General features: G+C 39.4%; 1 protein-coding gene across 1 annotated transcript; it reads left to right on the forward strand.

The window, feature by feature from the left end:
- The first annotated feature begins 6,085 nt into the window (after positions 1 to 6,085).
- On the forward strand, positions 6,086 to 18,893 carry LOC129768646 (kelch-like protein diablo). The gene is made up of 5 exons (XM_055770420.1): positions 6,086 to 6,598; positions 7,037 to 7,134; positions 7,197 to 8,709; positions 16,943 to 17,130; positions 17,440 to 18,893. Exons 2-5 carry the CDS (start codon positions 7,091 to 7,093, stop codon positions 17,462 to 17,464), a joined length of 1,770 nt encoding a protein of 589 aa, XP_055626395.1. The 5' UTR covers positions 6,086 to 6,598; positions 7,037 to 7,090; the 3' UTR covers positions 17,465 to 18,893.
- Positions 18,894 to 19,833: the final 940 nt, after the last annotated feature.

Consider the following 19,833-nt stretch of genomic DNA (forward strand, 5'->3'; position numbering starts at 1 on the left):
AACATGCCGGGTGTTCGGGTTCGATTCCCGTTCTGGTCGGGGGAATTTTTCGTCAAAGAAATTTCCTCCGACTTGCACTGTGATCACGCGTATTCTAGAGCTTGCCACTCAGAATGCATTCAAGGCTTGTTATTTGGCATAGAAATCTCAACTAAGTACTAATAAAAATGACGCAAGTAATACTACGTTGAGACGGCGAAGTTCCTCTAGGAACGTTAGTGCCATTGAAGAAGAAGAGCCCTGAATTGGGGATATTCCGGATTTTATGATTTTGGTTCATCAATTATTTGACATATCATTTTGCTATATTGATAGTGGCAATTCTAATAACCGTGTAATGGCTGTCGAAATATTTTCATTAGATGAGTTCAATTCGCCCAGAGCAAAAAAAAATGATGTCCGAATTATTTACTAGGGATATTCAGATCAAAGAGGATAGATAGATATATTAATGAATCTACCAGTTCTCGTGGTGAAAAAAAGAACCTCTCCGTAATTTCATCGAGCAATATGAATTATCTCCAGAATTCTGGAATCCAACCATTCCAACCGATAGTCATTTGAAAAAACACCATTTTCTATATCATTGATGGGTTAAGTCGTCGATATAACGATCATCATAGTATTGCGATATGCCGTTTTATATACGCTCATTCTAGTATATCGATATATACAGCTTTATGATTTTCATTTTTTTTTTTCGGTTATTAAATTATTGTTTTGTTTTTTTTTCTATATATCATATAACTTTTTATTTGTTTATGCCCTCACTGCCATCTCGAAAAAACTCTTATTCGAGAATCCTAGAGTTGGGCACTAATTATTTTTTGCTGAAAAAAAAATAAAACAATTTACAATTCCACAGGACAACACAAGATATTTAGGTACAAGGTGAGCGGACATTAACATGTAGAGAAAAGGTGTATGGATCCCAGTGAAAAATAGTATTTCTTTTAAGGGATCCAATATAATATAAGAATAAAAGATAGTAAAAAAAAATAAATAGAAACAGCAAAAATTTGAATAACTTAATTCTAATTCACATAACGCATATCATAAACACCACTCTTGATTGATTATTTTTATATTTATTGCAATGTGTTAAAAAAAAACGATAATACGCTAAGAACTTTCCATTTATCATTTTTACAGAACAAAAAACGATCTTCAATATCATTGACCTTGGCTTAACCTCATATATTAGGCTGTCAAAAAAGTCCTGCGGTATTTCCGCGAGGTGTCGTTGTAATCGCGTAGTTCTAGTTGTATTCATTGTATCAAGTCATACTATAGCTTGTTGGAAAGGTATTTTATAGTCCTTGACAGTGTGCTATAATATAGTCCTTGACAGTGTTTTGTTTGGTCAAGGCGTTCGTGAGTTATAGTGTCGCAAATATGGAGCAAAATAAAGAGAAATTCCGACATATTTTACAGTACTACTATGACAAAGGCAAAAATGCATCTCAAGCTGCCAATAAAATTTGTGCAGTTTATGGACCCGATACAGTTTCCATTTCCACCGCACAACGATGGTTTCAACGTTTTCGTTCTGGTGTAGAGGTCGTCGAAAATGCGCCACGCTCCGGAAGGCCTGTCGTCGAAAATTGCGACAAAATCGCTGAATTAGCCGAGAAAGACCAGCATAGTAGCAGCCGTAGCATCGGCCAAGAGCTGGGGATAAGTCATCAAACCGTTATTAACCATTTGAAGAAGCTTGGATTCACAAAGAAGCTCGATGTATGGGTGCCACACACGTTGACGCAAAAAAACATCTTTGACCGTATCGACGCATGTGAATCGCTGCTGAATCGCAACAAAATCGACCCGTTTCTGAAGCGGATGGTGACTGGCGATGAAAAGTGGGTCACTTACAACAACGTGAAGCGCAAACGCCCTCATTAACGGCCAGGAAGGTTCTGCTGTGTGTTTGGTGGGATTGTCAAGGAATAATCTATTATGAGCTGCTTCCCTATGGCCAAACGCTCAATTCCTGTACTGCTAACAACTGGACCGCTTGAAGGTAGCACTCATGAAGAAGAGGCCATCTTTGATAAACAGAGGCCGCATTGTCTTCCATCAGGACAACGCCAGGCCACACACTTCTTTGGTGACGCACCAGAAGCACCGGGAGCTCGGATGGAATGTGCTTTTGCATCCGCCGTATAGTCCGGACCTTGCACCAAGTGACTACCACCTGTTTTTGTACATGGCGAACGAGCCAGATAGTCAGAAGTTAGCCACAAAAGAGGCCTGTGAAAATTGGCTATCCGAGTTTTTTGCCAATAAAGAAGCGAGCTTCTATAACAGCTTCTATAACAGGAGTATTATGAAGTTGGCATCTCGTTGGGAACAAGTCATCGAACAAAACGGCGAATATTTGACTTAAAACAGATGATTGTAACTAATTTTATGAACAAATGAAAATTCAAAAAAATACCGCAGGACTTTTTTGACAGCCTAATATTATGAGGTTTCGAGAAACGAAAACGAAAAAAAAATATTTTTGGTAGAAATATTAATCACGCTTTTTTCTGTAAAGCATCCATATCCATGATGTTTTCTCGCTTTATTAGTTTACTTATAACATTATATTTTTCTCTGAGCGGTCCTTTCTGATGCAGTTGTTTTCAAAGGCGATTTTTCCCAGTTACGGGTGCATAAATTCATTTTTGTTCACATAATACATTTGAATGCGCTTTGTTCTAGTTTATACTAAGCTAATGACTGTGTCCCACTTGTGATCAAATGTTTTTGAGATTTTCCCAATGACTTTTCTGGGCCACAATTATTCTCGAACCTATGTATAGAATGAAAAAAAAACTCTTTGTGTTTTCTTTGCCCTTACACATTTTTTGCTCTCGCTCTGCCGGGGTGTTGTTGATACAAGCCCAAGACAAGCCCTTTCAGTCCGTGACAATTCCGATTGAATATTCTCCTAACCACATGACATTTTCACATTTCACATCTTAGAATTCGGGTTAGTAGTCACCTGGGAACCTGAGACGAGACCAGACAATACAGTTTGACTTTTTTTTAGACATAGTTTGAAATATAACTGGTCGATTCCCGTTGGTCAATGGTTGGTCAATCAAGCTATCAATCAATCTTCCAGACATCCAGACTAACCTTTGTCTTATCCAGACTTTTTTTTATTCGTCCAGATTTCTCCAGATTTATCGCAATAATATAACATTCACTCTTCTGACTGGCTTCAACTTTCGTAAAAGCAGTAGTCCCTTGCGAAGCAGAAAATTTGATGAGATTCAGGAGTTTCCGAGAATGAAGCTTCTGAGGATATTGTATCCATGCGCGAAAAGAGGGCTATTAATAGGAAATAGTTACTCAGAAAGTTCTTTTGTAGGTTTGATGCATACGAATCTCCTTTAGTCTCGTGATAAATGTAGATTATGTAGAGTAGGTCAAAGTGGCATCAATCTATAACTATTCATAACTATAAATATTCATTCAACAATCAATTTTATCAGCTCTATTTGATATACCTGTCATATATCCTCAAACTGATGAATAAAACAAACAAGCTCTTTGAGGGTAAGTTTCAGATGCTGCAAGCTATACACTCCTACTTTTCACGACTTTTTCGAACGGTACTAGATGTTTTTAAGTAGTGTTTCAATGTATGATAAATGCAACATTTCATATGTATCATGAATGTGAAATTATTAAAAATCACAATTAGAAAGGACAATTAAAAATAGATTTATTTTAAAGATATCCAGACAAATCCAGACTTATTATTCACCAGCATCCAGACTTTACTGAAAAATAATGGGATAATAAATAGTTTTGACCGGTTCCGCGACATGCGGCCGAGCATTGTCGTGCCGCTAAATAACTTTATCGTGTTTTTGCTCGTATTGTGGCCGTTTTTTCTTCAGTGCACGGCTCAAACGCATCAATTGTCGTCGGTAGAGATCCCCCGTAATGGTTTCATTCATTTTAGCAGCTCATAGCACACCACACCCAGCTGGTCCCACCAAATAGAAAGCATAACCTTCTGGAAGTGAATATTCCGAATATGTATCGTCAAAAAACGATATTTTGTCTTTTGTCTTGGGATCATTCACTTGCTTTTTTCAAACTTTTCCAAGCAGAAAATCCATAAGCATATAGAATTAATTCAACAACAAATCGCCTTTGATCTCAAATTCTAGAGAACTTCAAGTGGTCTGAATACATTTTGTCTCTAGAAGACATTAGTTCATTTGCGCTCGAGAGTTCGAATGATTGTGACATTGTATTTCTATTATTCTGGGTCTATACTATACAATTACTATATTCACTCAATCAACGGTTTATCAAGCCAATTATCATTTCTAAATTCAAAAAGTTTAGTATGCAGTTGCGCAATATATTCTTTGTTCACATTTATTGGATCAAACTTCAAAGCCTCAAGGTAAGTTTAATGTAATGGGCTATCAAACTTTGTTCAAAGGTAAGTTATGAATTTTAGTTTCCTCCGATATGATGGGGAAGACACTTGAAGACATTTTTTCGTACCATGTGAAGACATTTGAAAAAATCACCTGGTACCCATTGCACCATATGTGCAAAATTTGAAAAAGTTGTAATGGGTTGTATCTAGGACACGACCGCAGTTTTCGACGTAAAACTACGAAATTGTATTATTCAATCCACTTGTTTGTCACTTCGGATATTATTTCAGAATGCATCGAAATTTTTGTAATATCTTTTTAGCTATTTAATTTTTTATTACTTAAGTAGACTCGAAAGAGTCGAGTAGTGTCGAAACCTATCAGCACTTCTCGTTCATTTGGTTCAACTCGCATCAGAGTTTCTCCTTCCCACTCAGATATCGATCACAAACTATAAACCCTTTTGCTCCTATATTCCGCTTGAGATGTAATCGAACCCCACAACATGCAACAGTTAGGATACCCTACTGGAATTTGAAAGCATACTTTCATGAAATATATGCTTATCTAAAATTAGATATATATCTATATGTATATCTATATTCAAAAATTCTGGATACTCTTCCATATCCGCACTAGCACAAAAAATTCTCGTATGCTGCTCTTCTTTGTCGTAGCAGACCTCGATACAGAGGGCTTCCCCTCCTTGTATCGAGCTGTTTGTGTATGTGTGTGAAATCAGCATTAGGCATGAATGATATCCGCTGATGTGTTATGCTAGCTCACTCGCATCTGTGTTTCCATTCTATTCTATTTATGGTTTCCGCCTCTAGCCCTGAGAAGGGCCCCTTGTGGAAAGAAACTCTATTCCATACTCCTCCTTCAGCCGACAAGAAAACAATTCTCTCCCGCTCGACGCTCTGCAGTAACCATGTTGCTTCGATGACCACCAAACGAGAAGTGAACTGGCTTCATTCCATTCCATTCTTTGTTTTTGAGAGGCTTTAAACTTTGCAGTTCATTCACCTCTAGCCCTGAGAAGAGCCATTGAACACCAGCCTTGAAGAGGCTGGCGAAAATGGTGTGGCTTCAAATCGTGGATGGCTTATTTAAACCAAATATGTAGAAAACGGGCAGAAACGAATGTATCAGCAGCTCTGTTCGGAAATGCACACAAATCGGCAGAACAAATGTATGGGAAAATGAGAATACTTCCAGTTTTCATTAATTTAAACTGTTTAGGCATTAGTGGATTGTACTGTATAGTGTATCAAACGAATCTTTGAGAATTCCATTCCACACCGATTCCATTGGTGTGCAAAGTATCAGAATTTATCCGCTGTGAAAATAGTTATTAACATTAATTTTATTTCACAAAAACGTGACCTGTTTTCTGATTTGGCACCCTTCCTGAAAGACGTACTTCTACTTCAAAAAATCGGAGAGGACCGCGTCAAAATTGGCCCTTTTTCGGCTGATTTGGCGTGGAACTGCTCATTATGTTTTCTTCATCAATATCGAGCGTATGTCAACTGTATTCATGCTCTCAAACGTCATTATATTGATGACGTTATTGATCGTGTAAGGTCCGCTTTTCACGTGGTATGTGATGGCTTCAGTTTTAATCGGGTAAACAGCACCCACCGAACTGTCACTTAGCAAAACAGAAAGAGAGCCCGCACGACACCAAAAAGAAGAACCAAAAAGCAGTCATCTTGAAAAGTACGATTTGTTAGTTGTGAAGTGCGCTCGCGAAAATTGATATTTGAGGGTGTAATTGTGCTCTGAAACTGCAAATTATAGCCGAAATTTGTGCCCAACAGCGGGCTCTACAAACCGCCCTAGGAATGGTGCTTTCGAGCAGCAGTGAAACGCTGCATTTGCCAGTGTTTTAAAACTGCAAAATATCAATCGCCTCCCTTTTTTACTGTTCGTTATTCGTTCCGTCACAATCGTCATCGTCAAATCATCAACGCATTGTCATCGGGGCGACAGTCATCATCGTAGTAAGCAGGAAAACAAGATCCCGTTTTTTCTTCAAACTGTTGTTTGTGACTACATTTGGAGTGGTGGCTGATATAAACCATTTGAACCGGAAGTAGTGCCACAAGAAAGCGAGCCGCAGAAGAAGAGCGCCGAGGGCCGAACTAGAAAGGCTTCCTCGCTCTTTTTTACGGCCCAGGTTCGCAGCAAAAGTTACAAAGGTGAGTACGATGTTTGCCATAATAATCGAAGAGGGGTGGCATGAAAAGAGGAGCCAAATATGCGTTGGCCCCGAAAAACAAAACTGTTTGGGAAGCAGAATGTTTCGTTTTTATTTGTTTTTCTGTGAGATGGCGGCAACGGCAGATGAGATGGAGTACCCTCGTTTTGGTCAAGGTCTGACGCTTATAGATGTGCTATTTTACGAGCGCGCTTCGTTTCGTGGTTGATCGGTGTGTGAAAAAAGACGAGTGATTGATGAAATTGAGCATATGCGGAGGAGGTTGTTGCCCTAGGTGATCTTGACGGGCACAGAATCGAAGAAGTGCGATTGTTCTGCACTTTGTGTTATCATTGAAAGTGTTTGTGTGTGTGTTTGCTTGTACATATGAGTGTAATCTTTTTCCTCATTCTTACGGTTGTTTTTATTTCATTCGCAGATAGATACCGTGTGGGGTTGGGCCTCTGCCCCGCTGCGCCTAGCGGCTAACAGAATGGGCGACGTAATCATATCGGATCGCCCTCCTTCTCCGGCGAGGTAATTTGTATCTCATCCAAAACTTGTTCCCAAACGATAAAAGTTCGCTATTCTATTTTCAGATTATCGCACACCTCGGAGAAGCATCCCCGTGTCACACTAACTGAGCTAAATGTTCTTCGTCGACACCGGGAACTCTGCGATGTGGTCATCAATGTTAGTGGTCGTAAAATTTTCGCCCACCGAGTGATCCTGTCGGCCTGCAGCCCTTACTTCCGGGCAATGTTCACCGGCGAGTTAGAGGAGTCCCGTCAAACCGAGGTCACCATCCGGGATATCGATGAGAACGCAATGGAACTGCTGATTGATTTTTGCTACACCTCGCATATCGTGGTGGAAGAATCGAACGTACAAACGCTCCTTCCGGCGGCGTGTTTGCTACAGCTAGCCGAGATACAGGATATTTGCTGTGAGTTTTTGAAGCGGCAGTTGGATCCGACCAATTGCCTGGGAATTCGAGCGTTCGCCGATACGCACTCGTGTCGGGAATTGCTTCGCATTGCGGACAAGTTTACCCAGCATAACTTCCAGGAGGTAATGGAGAGCGAGGAGTTTTTGCTGCTACCCGTCGGCCAACTTGTGGACATTATCTGTAGCGATGAGTTGAACGTCCGTTCGGAGGAACAAGTCTTCAATGCGGTTATGGCGTGGTTGAAATATAACGTTGCCGAACGTCGCCAGCATCTGGCCCAGGTGCTGCAACACGTGCGAATGCCTTTATTGAGTCCCAAATTTTTGGTTGGAACGGTTGGGTCCGATTTGTTGGTACGCTCCGATGAAGCATGTCGAGATTTGGTGGATGAGGCGAAAAATTATCTATTGCTTCCACAAGAAAGGCCGCTGATGCAAGGTCCACGAACGCGCCCCAGGAAACCCACCCGACGAGGAGAGGTTCTCTTCGCTGTGGGTGGATGGTGCTCGGGAGATGCTATAGCTTCGGTCGAGAGATTCGATCCGGAAACTGCCGACTGGAAGATGGTTGCTCCGATGAGCAAGCGGCGATGTGGTGTGGGGGTAGCGGTATTAAATGATCTTCTGTATGCCGTCGGAGGTCACGATGGGCAGAGTTATTTGAACAGTATCGAACGGTACGATCCACAAACTAACCAATGGAGCTGTGATGTTGCTCCGACGACCAGTTGCAGAACCAGTGTCGGGGTGGCCGTGCTTGATGGGTTTCTGTACGCGGTCGGCGGCCAGGATGGTGTCCAGTGTTTGAATCACGTCGAGCGTTACGACCCGAAGGAGAACAAGTGGTCGAAGGTGGCTCCGATGACGACGCGCCGTTTGGGAGTGGCCGTTGCGGTACTAGGAGGGTACCTGTATGCCATCGGTGGTTCCGATGGGCAGTGCCCACTAAATACCGTGGAAAGATACGACCCTCGGCAGAACAAGTGGTGTGCTGTTAGTCCAATGTCGACACGGCGAAAGCATTTGGGTTGCGCGGTGTTCAACAATTTCATCTACGCTGTCGGTGGACGCGACGACTGTATGGAACTGTCGTCCGCAGAGCGGTACAATCCGCACACGAACTCGTGGAGCCCGATCGTGGCCATGACTTCCAGGAGGAGTGGGGTAAGTCTATTATATATATAACAATCTCGTGTCACGTTGTTTGTGGTCGAGCTCCTCTGCACTAAAAACTTGGTAGGAAAAAAGGGTAATCAATGTACGATACCGCTAGGATACGCAATATTTGCGAATGTTCCCAAATTCAATTAAATTTTTAATTCATCTCTAATAGCATCGAACCGAAAGCGAATAGGATAGAAATTCCGGGAGGAACCAAAGCTGAGCAGCGCGCTCGTTGCACCAGAGCATATGACAATGGTTGCTTCCTCTGGGAAAGAGAATTTGATGCTCTACTCGTTATTCCGGGTGTCCCCACAACTTTTCCCCCACCCCGTACCATTGTAGCTTAAGCAACAGGGAGTCCGTAAGTTCGTTCTGTGTTGTCGCATTGATGTGTGAACATTGCCGGAAGCGAAAGTTTGGTTCCGGAGGGATCCAAAACATGCTTTGGACGATGCCTGGATGTGGGGATTATTTGTGACGAAAATTATATCTTCCAATCCATCAATGACCAAAACATCGAGTCAATTTAATGGAACTTAATTTTGGAGAATATTTCCGCAATTCAATATGTGAAAATAAATTACATCTTCGAAGCACCGAGTACTCAAAGAATTGGAAAGCATCACTCCACCCACCTTCCGGAGAGGTAAAACATTTACGAAGAGATTGGCGAGATTCGTTCAGCTGGAAAATGTGGAATTCATATTTGCTCAGGCAAAAATTTCCAATAATATTTTTTTTCCAAATGAAATTTAAATTCAGAACAAAAATTCTCAATTTGGCTCAAACCATAAAACTAACTCCTAATTTTAACCTCCATCCTCTATTTTTAATCGCGATTGGAGTATATTCAAAAATTTTACCGGTTCGTCTCTCAAACAGAACGAATTTATTTACATTGTTAAATGACAGGTGGCGCCACATGCGCTTCATCGACTCTCATTCACACAGGCGCAAGCGGGGTTGCCACATATACAGAATATTCTGTATTTTGCTGATTTTTCCCAAAATTTGAGATACAGAATCTGTATATACAGAATTACAGATTTTCAGCAAAGATACAGAATTTACTGATTTAAAAAAAAAAACAATTTTAAATCTTAAATTTATTACAGTGCATTTTTATCTACCTTCTTACTAGTAAACTTTGTTTTTTTTTCGTCGAGTCATGAAGATATTTATAAAAAGGTTTAATCATATGCCATTTTTTCATATGCTAGAATGAGAAGGTAGAACATGAAGCAGGGTGTCGACTACCTTGAAAATCAGGGAATGTCAGGGAATTAAAATAATGTCAGGGAAAATCAGGGAATATCATGGAATTTCGACATCAATCTGGAAAAAATTAAATTCCGTCATTTAGAATTTTTGTTATTGCAATAATTAGAAAATTTTGATAACACCAAAAGCTGAGAAGGTATAGCTTCTTCTTCTCAAATGGCTCTAACGTTCCTAGAGGAACTTCGCCGTTTCATTGTAATATTACACTTGCGTCATTTTTATTAGTACTTAGTTGAGATTTCTATGCCGAATAACACGTCTTGAATGTATTCTGAGTGGCAAGCTCTAGGAATACGCGTGACCTTCATGATGATGTTAGACTTTGCCACGAATTCTAAATCTGAGAATTCTGAGCTCGATGAAACTTCGTAAGCTATATTTTGTCGTTGGTTTCGACGAGTCTTTGAACAAGACTACAAAGAGGCTGCAGTTGCATCTGAATATCAGATTTTGGGATGCAGAATATATGGAGGTGGTAAATCGTTACATGACGTCAATGTTCTTGGAACGTTCTCAAGCATCAGAGATTGACTTGCAGCTTTTAAAGAAGGTCTGGGAATAACATATTTGAACAAACCTACCAACGTGAATTGGTCATATTACACGAGTTGCAACTGGACTTTTACAAAGGAGAAGAAAAACTACTGAATTTGGGTAGCTCCGGATTCATCAATAGATTGATGGATTGAAAAAACTCGCCAAAATTTACGACAGACAAATCTTGAAAATTCGTCTGGGATGCGGAGCTTTGGTTTTAAAGCTTTCGAAGCATTGATATATCCTTGATCTTGCCGTCATTGATTTCGATTAAAAAAAAATAGCTGGAAAACGATTCGAGAAACTTTTGACTGTTGATTCTAGATTCTAGTTAATATTTGACGGATTTTGGACGTATCAGTGGAGCTCCAGCAGACTTAGCACTAAAACAATATTGATAGCAAGAACAGCAACAAGTTTGATCCGGAAAATAAACGACTGGAGGATTTTTGAAAATGATAGTTTTACGGAACTTTTTAACCAAAATGGTCTTCTGTCTCTCGTGTGGAAACTTCAACGTTGAGAGAGCTTTTCCATTAATACCGAATGTTTTAAGAAAACATTTGTGAGGAAAAGTTGATGCTATGCGATAAGTTTACGATGGTATGTTTCACTTTGGAACGATAGCCTCAATAAAAATGTTGAGCTAGTTAAACCAACGAGTTCAAAATTCCCTTTTTTTCAATAAAAATGTTGAGCTAGTTAAACCAACGGGAAAATTCATTCCCTTTGTCTAGAAGAAGGAAAGTTGAAAGAAATAAAAAAAAATGGAAAATGTACAGAAACCTGAAAGATTGCAAGGAAAAGAGTTTCGTTAAAAGCGCAACAGTTTCGTGAAATTGATCCGAATCAAAATGAAAATGACTTACTCTCTACTAATGTTTAAGGCTCTTTCATAAGAACTTTGAACTGTATTAATAAATCTATTTTTTTATCTTTTATGACACTTCTCTGTCGTCGTTTAACTTATTCAAAGATTACAAACAATTTTTTCATTGGAAGATATCGACAGACGTTCTTAAATTTCATTGTTTAAGCTAACTAAATATCTTAGGAACTATAGCTAAAGTATTAGTAGAGAATTTGATTACTAGTCTACATCTGGAATTTTTCTGAAAAATTACTGGAAATTCAGAGTATATCAGGGAATTTTTCTTCAAGATTTGAGTCGACACTCTGTGAAGTCAAAGCTCATCAAAACCATTTATAAACATCATACAATTTAGAGGATTATAAGAAAACCTTCTTTATGATTTATTTTGTTGTATTGATACGACTTTTACAACAAATGGTCGGTGTTGAGTCAGATCGGATCATGCGATATTTTTTTATAATTTCGAGAAAAACGAACTTGAAGTTTGGTGATTTAATGGGTTTTTGTTGAGCATTCAAAACAATTTCGATACGTTATTCCTGCTACACGCGCGATTTTTCAATTCTCATTAATGTGGTATGTAGCTTACGAAATACTTAACCTAATGCAATCAATTACTTAAAACTCTCAATTTTGCGACTTGGTCCAGTCTGACTTAACATCGACACAGATTTCTATAGAGATACGCAGTTTTTTTCAGAAAGTTTAAAAGAATTAAATGTGGCAACCCTGTGCGCAAGTAATCTAAAATTTTTGAAAGTATTATAGATTTGCTGAAAAACATTGTGGATGACGATGTTTTAGGAATTTTCGCGTTTGTGTTTCTATTAGTTGTTTTGCCAATTGTGTAGTGATTGTAACGTTTCCCCGTCATGGACAATGGCGACATCAGGCGGATAGATTGAGAAGTGTTCTGAGAATGCTTGTCTATAGAGTGGAGTTTGGAATTGTGAATGTTTAGAATTGAAATTCATAAGCCTGACGCGGGAAAACTTGGAGATAGCTATATCGAGTTCCTATACCTCGCAAAAGCAATTGGACCTTCTGGAAGTTGAGTCTCACAAGGGAACCGAACTTTTCTTTAGATCACCTGATTCTGCCTGTGAAATTAAGCTAGCGGTGTTCCGATTTCCGGTCTACACCTAATCAGTCCATTATGTAACTCATATCTTTGTACACCCGTGTCATAGTATTACTCGCGTTTAGTTGATTCTTGTGAAGGATCTTTCATTGACCTAACGTTTGCATTAAAAAATGGACAAAAATTGCCGATTTTTCATGGATTTACCTTCACATGGACTTACGAAACTACCCATGCAGCATCAATTATAGTAACCCATGAATCAGCAGAAAAAATTGATAGCTTTATCAGTCGAACTCTAACCGTGATGGCGAAAACAGTGAAGCTACTCCGTTCAGAAATGTGCGCGTTCAAAGAACGATACCCCGCCGCGTCGAGAACGGACATCGTGCAGTACTCTGTGGACGCCGGATACGTCCGTTCCGGCATCTACAACATCTTGGCACTATTGGACAACAATCAGAGCATCGAAAGAAAGCCCGGTTCCAGACGGCCGATGACCCTGAGCGACAAGAAGCACCAAAGGATGCTGAAGAGGAAGATCGAGGGAAAAGTGGCAACATCGCAGCGTGCGCTTGGCCGGGAGGTTTGTGCAACCGGCCAAATAGTGAAAAAAAGTACCTGGTGAACATGGACATACATGTCAGGAAGCGGAAGCGGCTGAATAAGATGGTGATATTGCACTTCGTATTTTACTTCCCCCACGAAGGAAGTGAGCTACGAAGTGAAGTTCCCCGAGAAGGTGCTGCTATGGCAGACAATCAGTTAGAAGAGGATGTTAAAGCTGTTCTCCTCTAGTTTCGGACTGGCCGTGAACGGGAAAATTTATAGTAAGAAGTGCCTGCCGGAAGTTGCGTGGTTCATCAAGAAATACCATAAGGGTGAAGACACGGGGTTGTGGCCGGACCTGACGTCGGCCCATTACTCGAAGCGATCGCTAGAGGAGATGGAGTGGCTGAATATCGATCTGGTACCCAAGTCGGCGAACCCACCCAACGTCCCATCGAGAATTCCTGGGCAAACCTGAAGCGTAAGATCTACTCCAAAAATTTTGTCTCGAAAACTGAGAAGAAATTGATAAATAAAACGAAGAAAGAACTCAAAAACATGCCTCCACACATGTTTTCGTCCGCCATGGCGAATGTTCCGGTTAATTGCCGCTCCCAAGGGCGTAGATTTTTTTTTGCAAGTAAGCTAATATAATTATCTTCCATGGGAAATTTATCAAATTTAATTATCAGTCTTAGTTTTTTTTTATCGCCATCCGAAAAAAGTCCATTTTTTTAATGCAAACGTTAAATCGAGAGAAGTAGCGGTCCAACTTTACTTCCTTGGGAAACACCTGATATGCAGAGGCGACGCGTGACCAACTGAGCTACCTGTTCAATTTCATTTGCAACATTAAAACAACAGTATTGCGATGACAAATTTCAACATTTTTGTTTCTCAACATTTATCTATACAGTAAAACCAGTTTTTGTGCGGTTTTCTACGCGATTTTTTGGTGCGACTTTTGTTGTGCGGTATTTGAAAAAAAAAATTAAGTAATCGGTAATTTTTTTCTATCCTTGATATGCATTTTATCGCTCTACATAGGGACTGTGTCAGTTAATTCCCATTCCATTTGGGTTATTTTCTTAAAGATTTTTTTTTATGCGGTCCCTATCCACCACATAACAAAACACAGCGCAAACTTTTCAATGAATTCCTCATAAAATAAAGACATTTGCCTTATGTCATAAAGGTAATCTTTTTCCACAGTCATCATCATAATTCCGAATAACCGTTTCTGGTCAGATCTCGACCGCAAATAATTCTTGATCCGTCGAACAACAAAAAAAGTTCTTTCAATGGATGCCGTTGTATTAGGCAATGTTATCATTCTGGCCAGCCGTTTCGGAGAAGGTTTGATGCAGGTTTTGTTTAACGATAATCGGAATAATGACTATAATTTAAAAAGAACCGTCAGCTTATTACAAAACTTCGCTTCATCGAATTTCGAGTGGTATGAAATAAGTATTTTCAAATACCCAGTAGGTAATGCGACATTCAAGTCGGCAAATTTTTCGTGATTCAACAAAGCGACGAATTTGTATTCATCTAGTTCCTTAAACCGTTTCGTCATTTCGTCAATAATTTTGTCTATAATCGATTCATATAAACGACTACAATTGATGACGTTACTGTCATTCATAGTTTCGTCAGATACATCAATTGCATCTTTGAGCGTATTACCATAATGATGATCTGCTTTGAGCTCCTCTATAGAAGCAATGCAAGCCTTGACGATACGCACAAATTCTACTACGTCTAATTCCTTTTTTTTTGCAAAATTTGATAAAGAACATGCGTATATGCAAAAATATTCGAAAAAACTTTTAGCAATGTCTCGCTGCATTTTGACGACTGCGAGAAAAATGCCGTAAGAGATAAGATCGTATTGAAAAACCTTGACGTTTTCTTATTGTTTGTGTACGAATGAAGCAAAACCAAGTTCATTACGTGCGACAGTGAATAACCGTTGTTTCACCAATGTTTGCACACCAGATTTATCTCCGGACATTACAGTAGCGCCATCATAGCTCTGAGCCACAATTTTGTCAGCATTAAGACCAAAGTACGCATCTATTTCATCCACATGTCCGGCCAATGCAGCGGAGGTTTTGAAACGTGAGCAGACATACGTGTACTATATGTACCGGGTTCAAGTTGTCGAATGAACAAAATAAAAAAAAAACACTCGAATTAAAACCATACATCAACGAAGAACCACCACATCCACAGAAATCATGAATGAATTTGTTCGATTTTTTTTGTTTGCATCACGCTCGCTCGGGATGTTTGTTGCTGTGTACTCTCGTGGTCTCGTGCCCTCTCTTAATTTTTTATGACGTCAGGAATAGAAAGATAAACAGAAAAGGTAACGATGACAACTACGAACAAACACTGAAGAATGGTGGTGTGTATTTTCCATCGTTTGCATCGGTTTTGTTCAGCAGAAATATTGAACCGAAAACGTCATTTTTACGCAAGGTGGCGCATCAGTAGTAGTGATCGTTTCATACGTAGTTGACTGTGTTTGCCGTGTGTTTGGATGACGGTGGGTTCTGATGAATGGTTTGAACCCGATAGTCATTACTACTTATTTCGTAGCGTTAAGGCTGAGTTGCGCGCGGATTGGGGTGTATTCAAATGTAATTATCAGATTTAATTCTTCTCGGTGGGTTTGAGTTCCACCAAAATAGAAAATATAATAAGGATATTCAGGATAACATGGAAATCACAAAAAAAATACCTTCGATAATTCCTCATTCATGTTACAAATGTGAAATAATATACATTTTATTCAGAGATTGTCTACCTGTCCTATGAACAGTTTGAACAGGCAGACGAGACGCCTCTGCTGATATGGCTTGAAAGTCACGTGAATGAATATTCCCTAATTTTATAGAAAAACAGCGATCTGCGAGAATGCATTTAAACCATTGGGCGAAAGCTTTGGAATTGTCTAAATGTTTAAATTCGACCAACAGTATACCCGATCAACCCGGTCAACCCGATCGAATGCTGCCTTGGTGTCGGTATACACGGCATCCCTTCTAAGGACTTCTTCTAGTACTCGGGAAATGTTTTCTGAAAAAGCGATTAATTGATGATCATCTATAGCGGTTCCGGAAGATTGTGCTGCCTATTTTTCAGTACAATGGAAGGTATCCCATCTGGCTCCGGAGTTACTGAAGTATTCGATTGTTAGTAATGTTAGTAATAATTTCACTTTGCAGAAAGCTAGTTATGTTCATGCCGTATATGTTTTCAGGAACATATTTCAAGGTTTCCTTTACTTCCTGAGCAGACGCATTGCCGGTAGCGAGGACATTCGAAAAATTCATAGCGAAGAGATTGCAAATATCCACATGATCGCTGGAAGATTGGTCACCAAGGTTCATTTGCGTTGGAAATCCATTTCCATTACGTTTTTCGTTAACGAATGGATTTTGTTTCAGATCACGTTTTTTTCGCAAAAAAAATTAGAATATCGAAGCAGTTATTGAACTTACTAACCTCCGGGAAAGAGGAACCATGAACTGGCTTGATTATTCCTTGATGCAGCTCGCACACCCTTTTAAAATCTAGCCAATGAGAAAATGCGTTCGAAAACAGTGCCCTCCTGAAAGAACTGCAACATGCATTGGACCACTGTATTCAACTGCTTCAGCATAACCAAAGTGCCTCAGCTTTATTTTTATTTTACGGCTATGTCACATATGTCACGTAACGCAACCTCGACCCCAAATCAAAATCGATGTAAAAGTGTATTGAAACTGGAGGAAACTATGACATTTTTTGATGATGTTCTACAGTCTCATCAGTTAATATTAATCAATATATCAATATGTCCCAGGACCTTGGCATAACATGTCTTCATAGATACTCATTCGCGTTCCGTTTCCATTTAACAGGTTGGTCTGGCCGTGGTCAACGGGCAGCTGTATGCGGTGGGTGGTTTCGACGGCACTGCCTATTTGAAAACGATCGAAGTGTACGATCCGGAGACGAACCAGTGGCGGCTGTGTGGCTGTATGAACTATCGACGACTGGGTGGTGGCGTGGGCGTCATGCGAGCACCTCAGACCGAAAACTACATGTGGTAAATACGCTTTGCTTTTTGCTAATAATTTTCTTTCGCTTTGCAGATTCATGCGACTGTTTTTTGTTCATTGTTCACCTTTGATATTTTTGTTGTTGTAACCGTTTTGCTTTCGCATACCATTTCGATCTATATTTATTCATTTCATTACGAGTGTTACTCCTGCCATAGAAAAGATGTATACCTTAAATCTTGATCTTTTATCAATTAAACGAACGTTATTTCCCTTTCGGACGATCTGTTGACAGCAGACTTGCATCATTCGTCGTGTTTGTAACTCATGCATATGTTTTTTTTTTACATTTTTAGGATACGAAAAGATTCTGTTGTTTAACATTCATACACACTCGACTAAATTGCAAAATAATAGTACGCAAAATCGATCACACACATGGGCTTGGTGGGACCGAAAGCGTTTTATGATTAGTTGGAATCGAACTTTTTCACTAGTGACTGAAACGAACAAATCAGAGTGTGTGGTGGCATCGCCAGATATAGAAATGATTACCCACATCAGTGCAGGGAAAGCGAACAAAAAGAACGGAGGATCAACACAAAGAAGTCACACATATTGCGCACGTATTGTGGATCCTGAATTCCTTCCTTTATTTTAAATTTTAGGCAAAAAAAATTCAGATAACAAAAACGATGAGTCGAAAGGGTGAAGGAATTCGGGTTCGTTAATAGAACATATATCATCATCACAATCTACACTAATCTCGCTAACGATAAGATGCACATGCACATGTTGATGTTGAAACCAAACGAACGAACAAAGAAGGCGAAGTACACTAGTTTAACTGAACTGAGTTTAGCCCCCCACCGTCAGTCATCCGCATTAGGATTGTTTTATATCCTAAATTATCATACCATATCCACATTGTGCTGAAATGTGCTATTTTTCAGTTTATTATCTCGGTGTCTCATCTCTTACTAAATGTTTTCATCTCATTGTTCTGTTCGATTTCATCCCGCTTTCTACCGCAAGATTATGATTATTTTGTGTTTCGTCGTCGTATTTATGTTTTCAAAAGCCAAAAAAGTTCAATTATCAACCAATCAACCCCCCTTCACACGAATTGAACGAGATATTCCAGAAGATCGAATTTGAAATTTTCATAATGAATTCTTTATGTGATTAATGTTAGGGAGCGAAAGTTGAAATTCAAAACGAACTAAAAGAAACTAGTTTTTAAGAGGAAGTAATCGTTTTAGTACACGGTAGCTTCAAGCGGGTGAATAAAATGCAGCTTATATCGTGAATGGAATTATAGTTTCTCAAGACAAAATAAAAAACGAAGCGCTTGCAATGTATGTTTTGAGCTCTACAAACGCTTGAATAAGATTCAGTTTGAATCAACACATTTTTTTTCTCGAGCTGATTAGAAATGACTAGAGTGGTGCGGTTACACGCGTATATTGAGATGAAACCAAAATTTTAACGCTTATACAATTTTAGCTGAAGCCTTGCTGCTGCGCACCGCTGTTCATGAACAGCGGAGTCAAACGAGATAGTGCAAGAGATGTAGCTTAATCTAACCTGTGACATGGTTTCTACGAAATATAAACCGCGAACCAAGTGTAGCGAATTGAAGGAACAATATGTATAGCCTGGGAACGCTTGAACTCTATTATTACTGAATATTATGTTTAATTTTTATAATTTTTTACACTTTATGACCTGAAGAATGATTATTAACTAAATTATTATTAAAAAATAAAACTGTTGAAATAAAAAGAGCTGTAGATAATAAGAAATTTAACGGTAGAACTGTCGAACTTCTTGTCAGAACTTAAAAGAAATTAAGTGGATTACACCAGCTATACACAACCTTCGGTTCTGGTTGGCCCATTTGGTGTTACTTTATTGCAAACTATTTTTTATGTGTAACAACGAAACATCAGAAATCATTATTTATTTTTTTTGACGAGGACCACGTCTTTCAGTAATGATGCCAAATCAGAAAATAGGGCACGTTTTATGAAATAGAGATAGCAAATACAGTGTTCGTTCTACGGACACTTTCAATTTATCCTTTTCCGCCCTTTTCAATTTATCGAGTATATTCAAGCCATTCGCGATTTCACAGCATTCACGATTCAAAAATCATCCAGCTAGCGAAGGTTTAGAAACGGGGTTCTCCATATCGCCTTTCCCAAAGCCGAAAGTTTAGTTTAATTTTCCAAATTGACCTTTCTCAAGACTAGAGGCGAATGAACTGACAAATTTGAAGCCTCTATAATTCAAACAATGATCAACAATGATTATTCAAGTCACAGTCTCGCTCCAGTTAGCAGATAACAGTCTTTCCCACTGCTGATGTCAGACACAGCTGTTTTGCTCGATGCAGAGAAGGAATAGAAGATAGATATCGCACACAGTGGGGCAAATTTATTCGGTGAATGTACCGCGCCGATTTTCGTTTGGTGGAGAGTGCTTATGTAGTTTTGCAGTGCATCATAAAATTTCGAAAATTTCGAGTTACGTTTGGAGATTAAAGCGTTAATACAGTGGAACCCCGATTATCCGCGGTGCGGATTACACGCGACAGCGAGTTCCATAGTAAATCCATAGGCCTTCCCGGAATTTGTCAGTGAGTGAAAGCACTATAAATATTGTGCTCGTCCTGTCCAATCTTAGTTTCTATTTTGCATAGTGTAGAGCTTGCACTGACGGACAGAAGTAAAGCAGAAAGGTATCTT

Source organism: Toxorhynchites rutilus, chromosome 2, assembly GCF_029784135.1.
Source record: "Toxorhynchites rutilus septentrionalis strain SRP chromosome 2, ASM2978413v1, whole genome shotgun sequence".
Lineage (NCBI taxonomy): Eukaryota > Metazoa > Arthropoda > Insecta > Diptera > Culicidae > Toxorhynchites > Toxorhynchites rutilus.

Bases quoted from the DNA above. Each gene is read 5' to 3' on its own strand.
- LOC129768646 (XM_055770420.1), top strand. From the start codon at position 7,091: ATGGGCGACGTAATCATATCGGATCGCCCTCCTTCTCCGGCGAG. The intron at 8,710-16,942 runs GTAAGTCTATTA...TCCATTTAACAG, and splicing joins TGACTTCCAGGAGGAGTGGG to GTTGGTCTGGCCGTGGTCAA. The intron at 17,131-17,439 runs GTAAATACGCTT...TTACATTTTTAG, and splicing joins CAGACCGAAAACTACATGTG to GATACGAAAAGATTCTGTTG.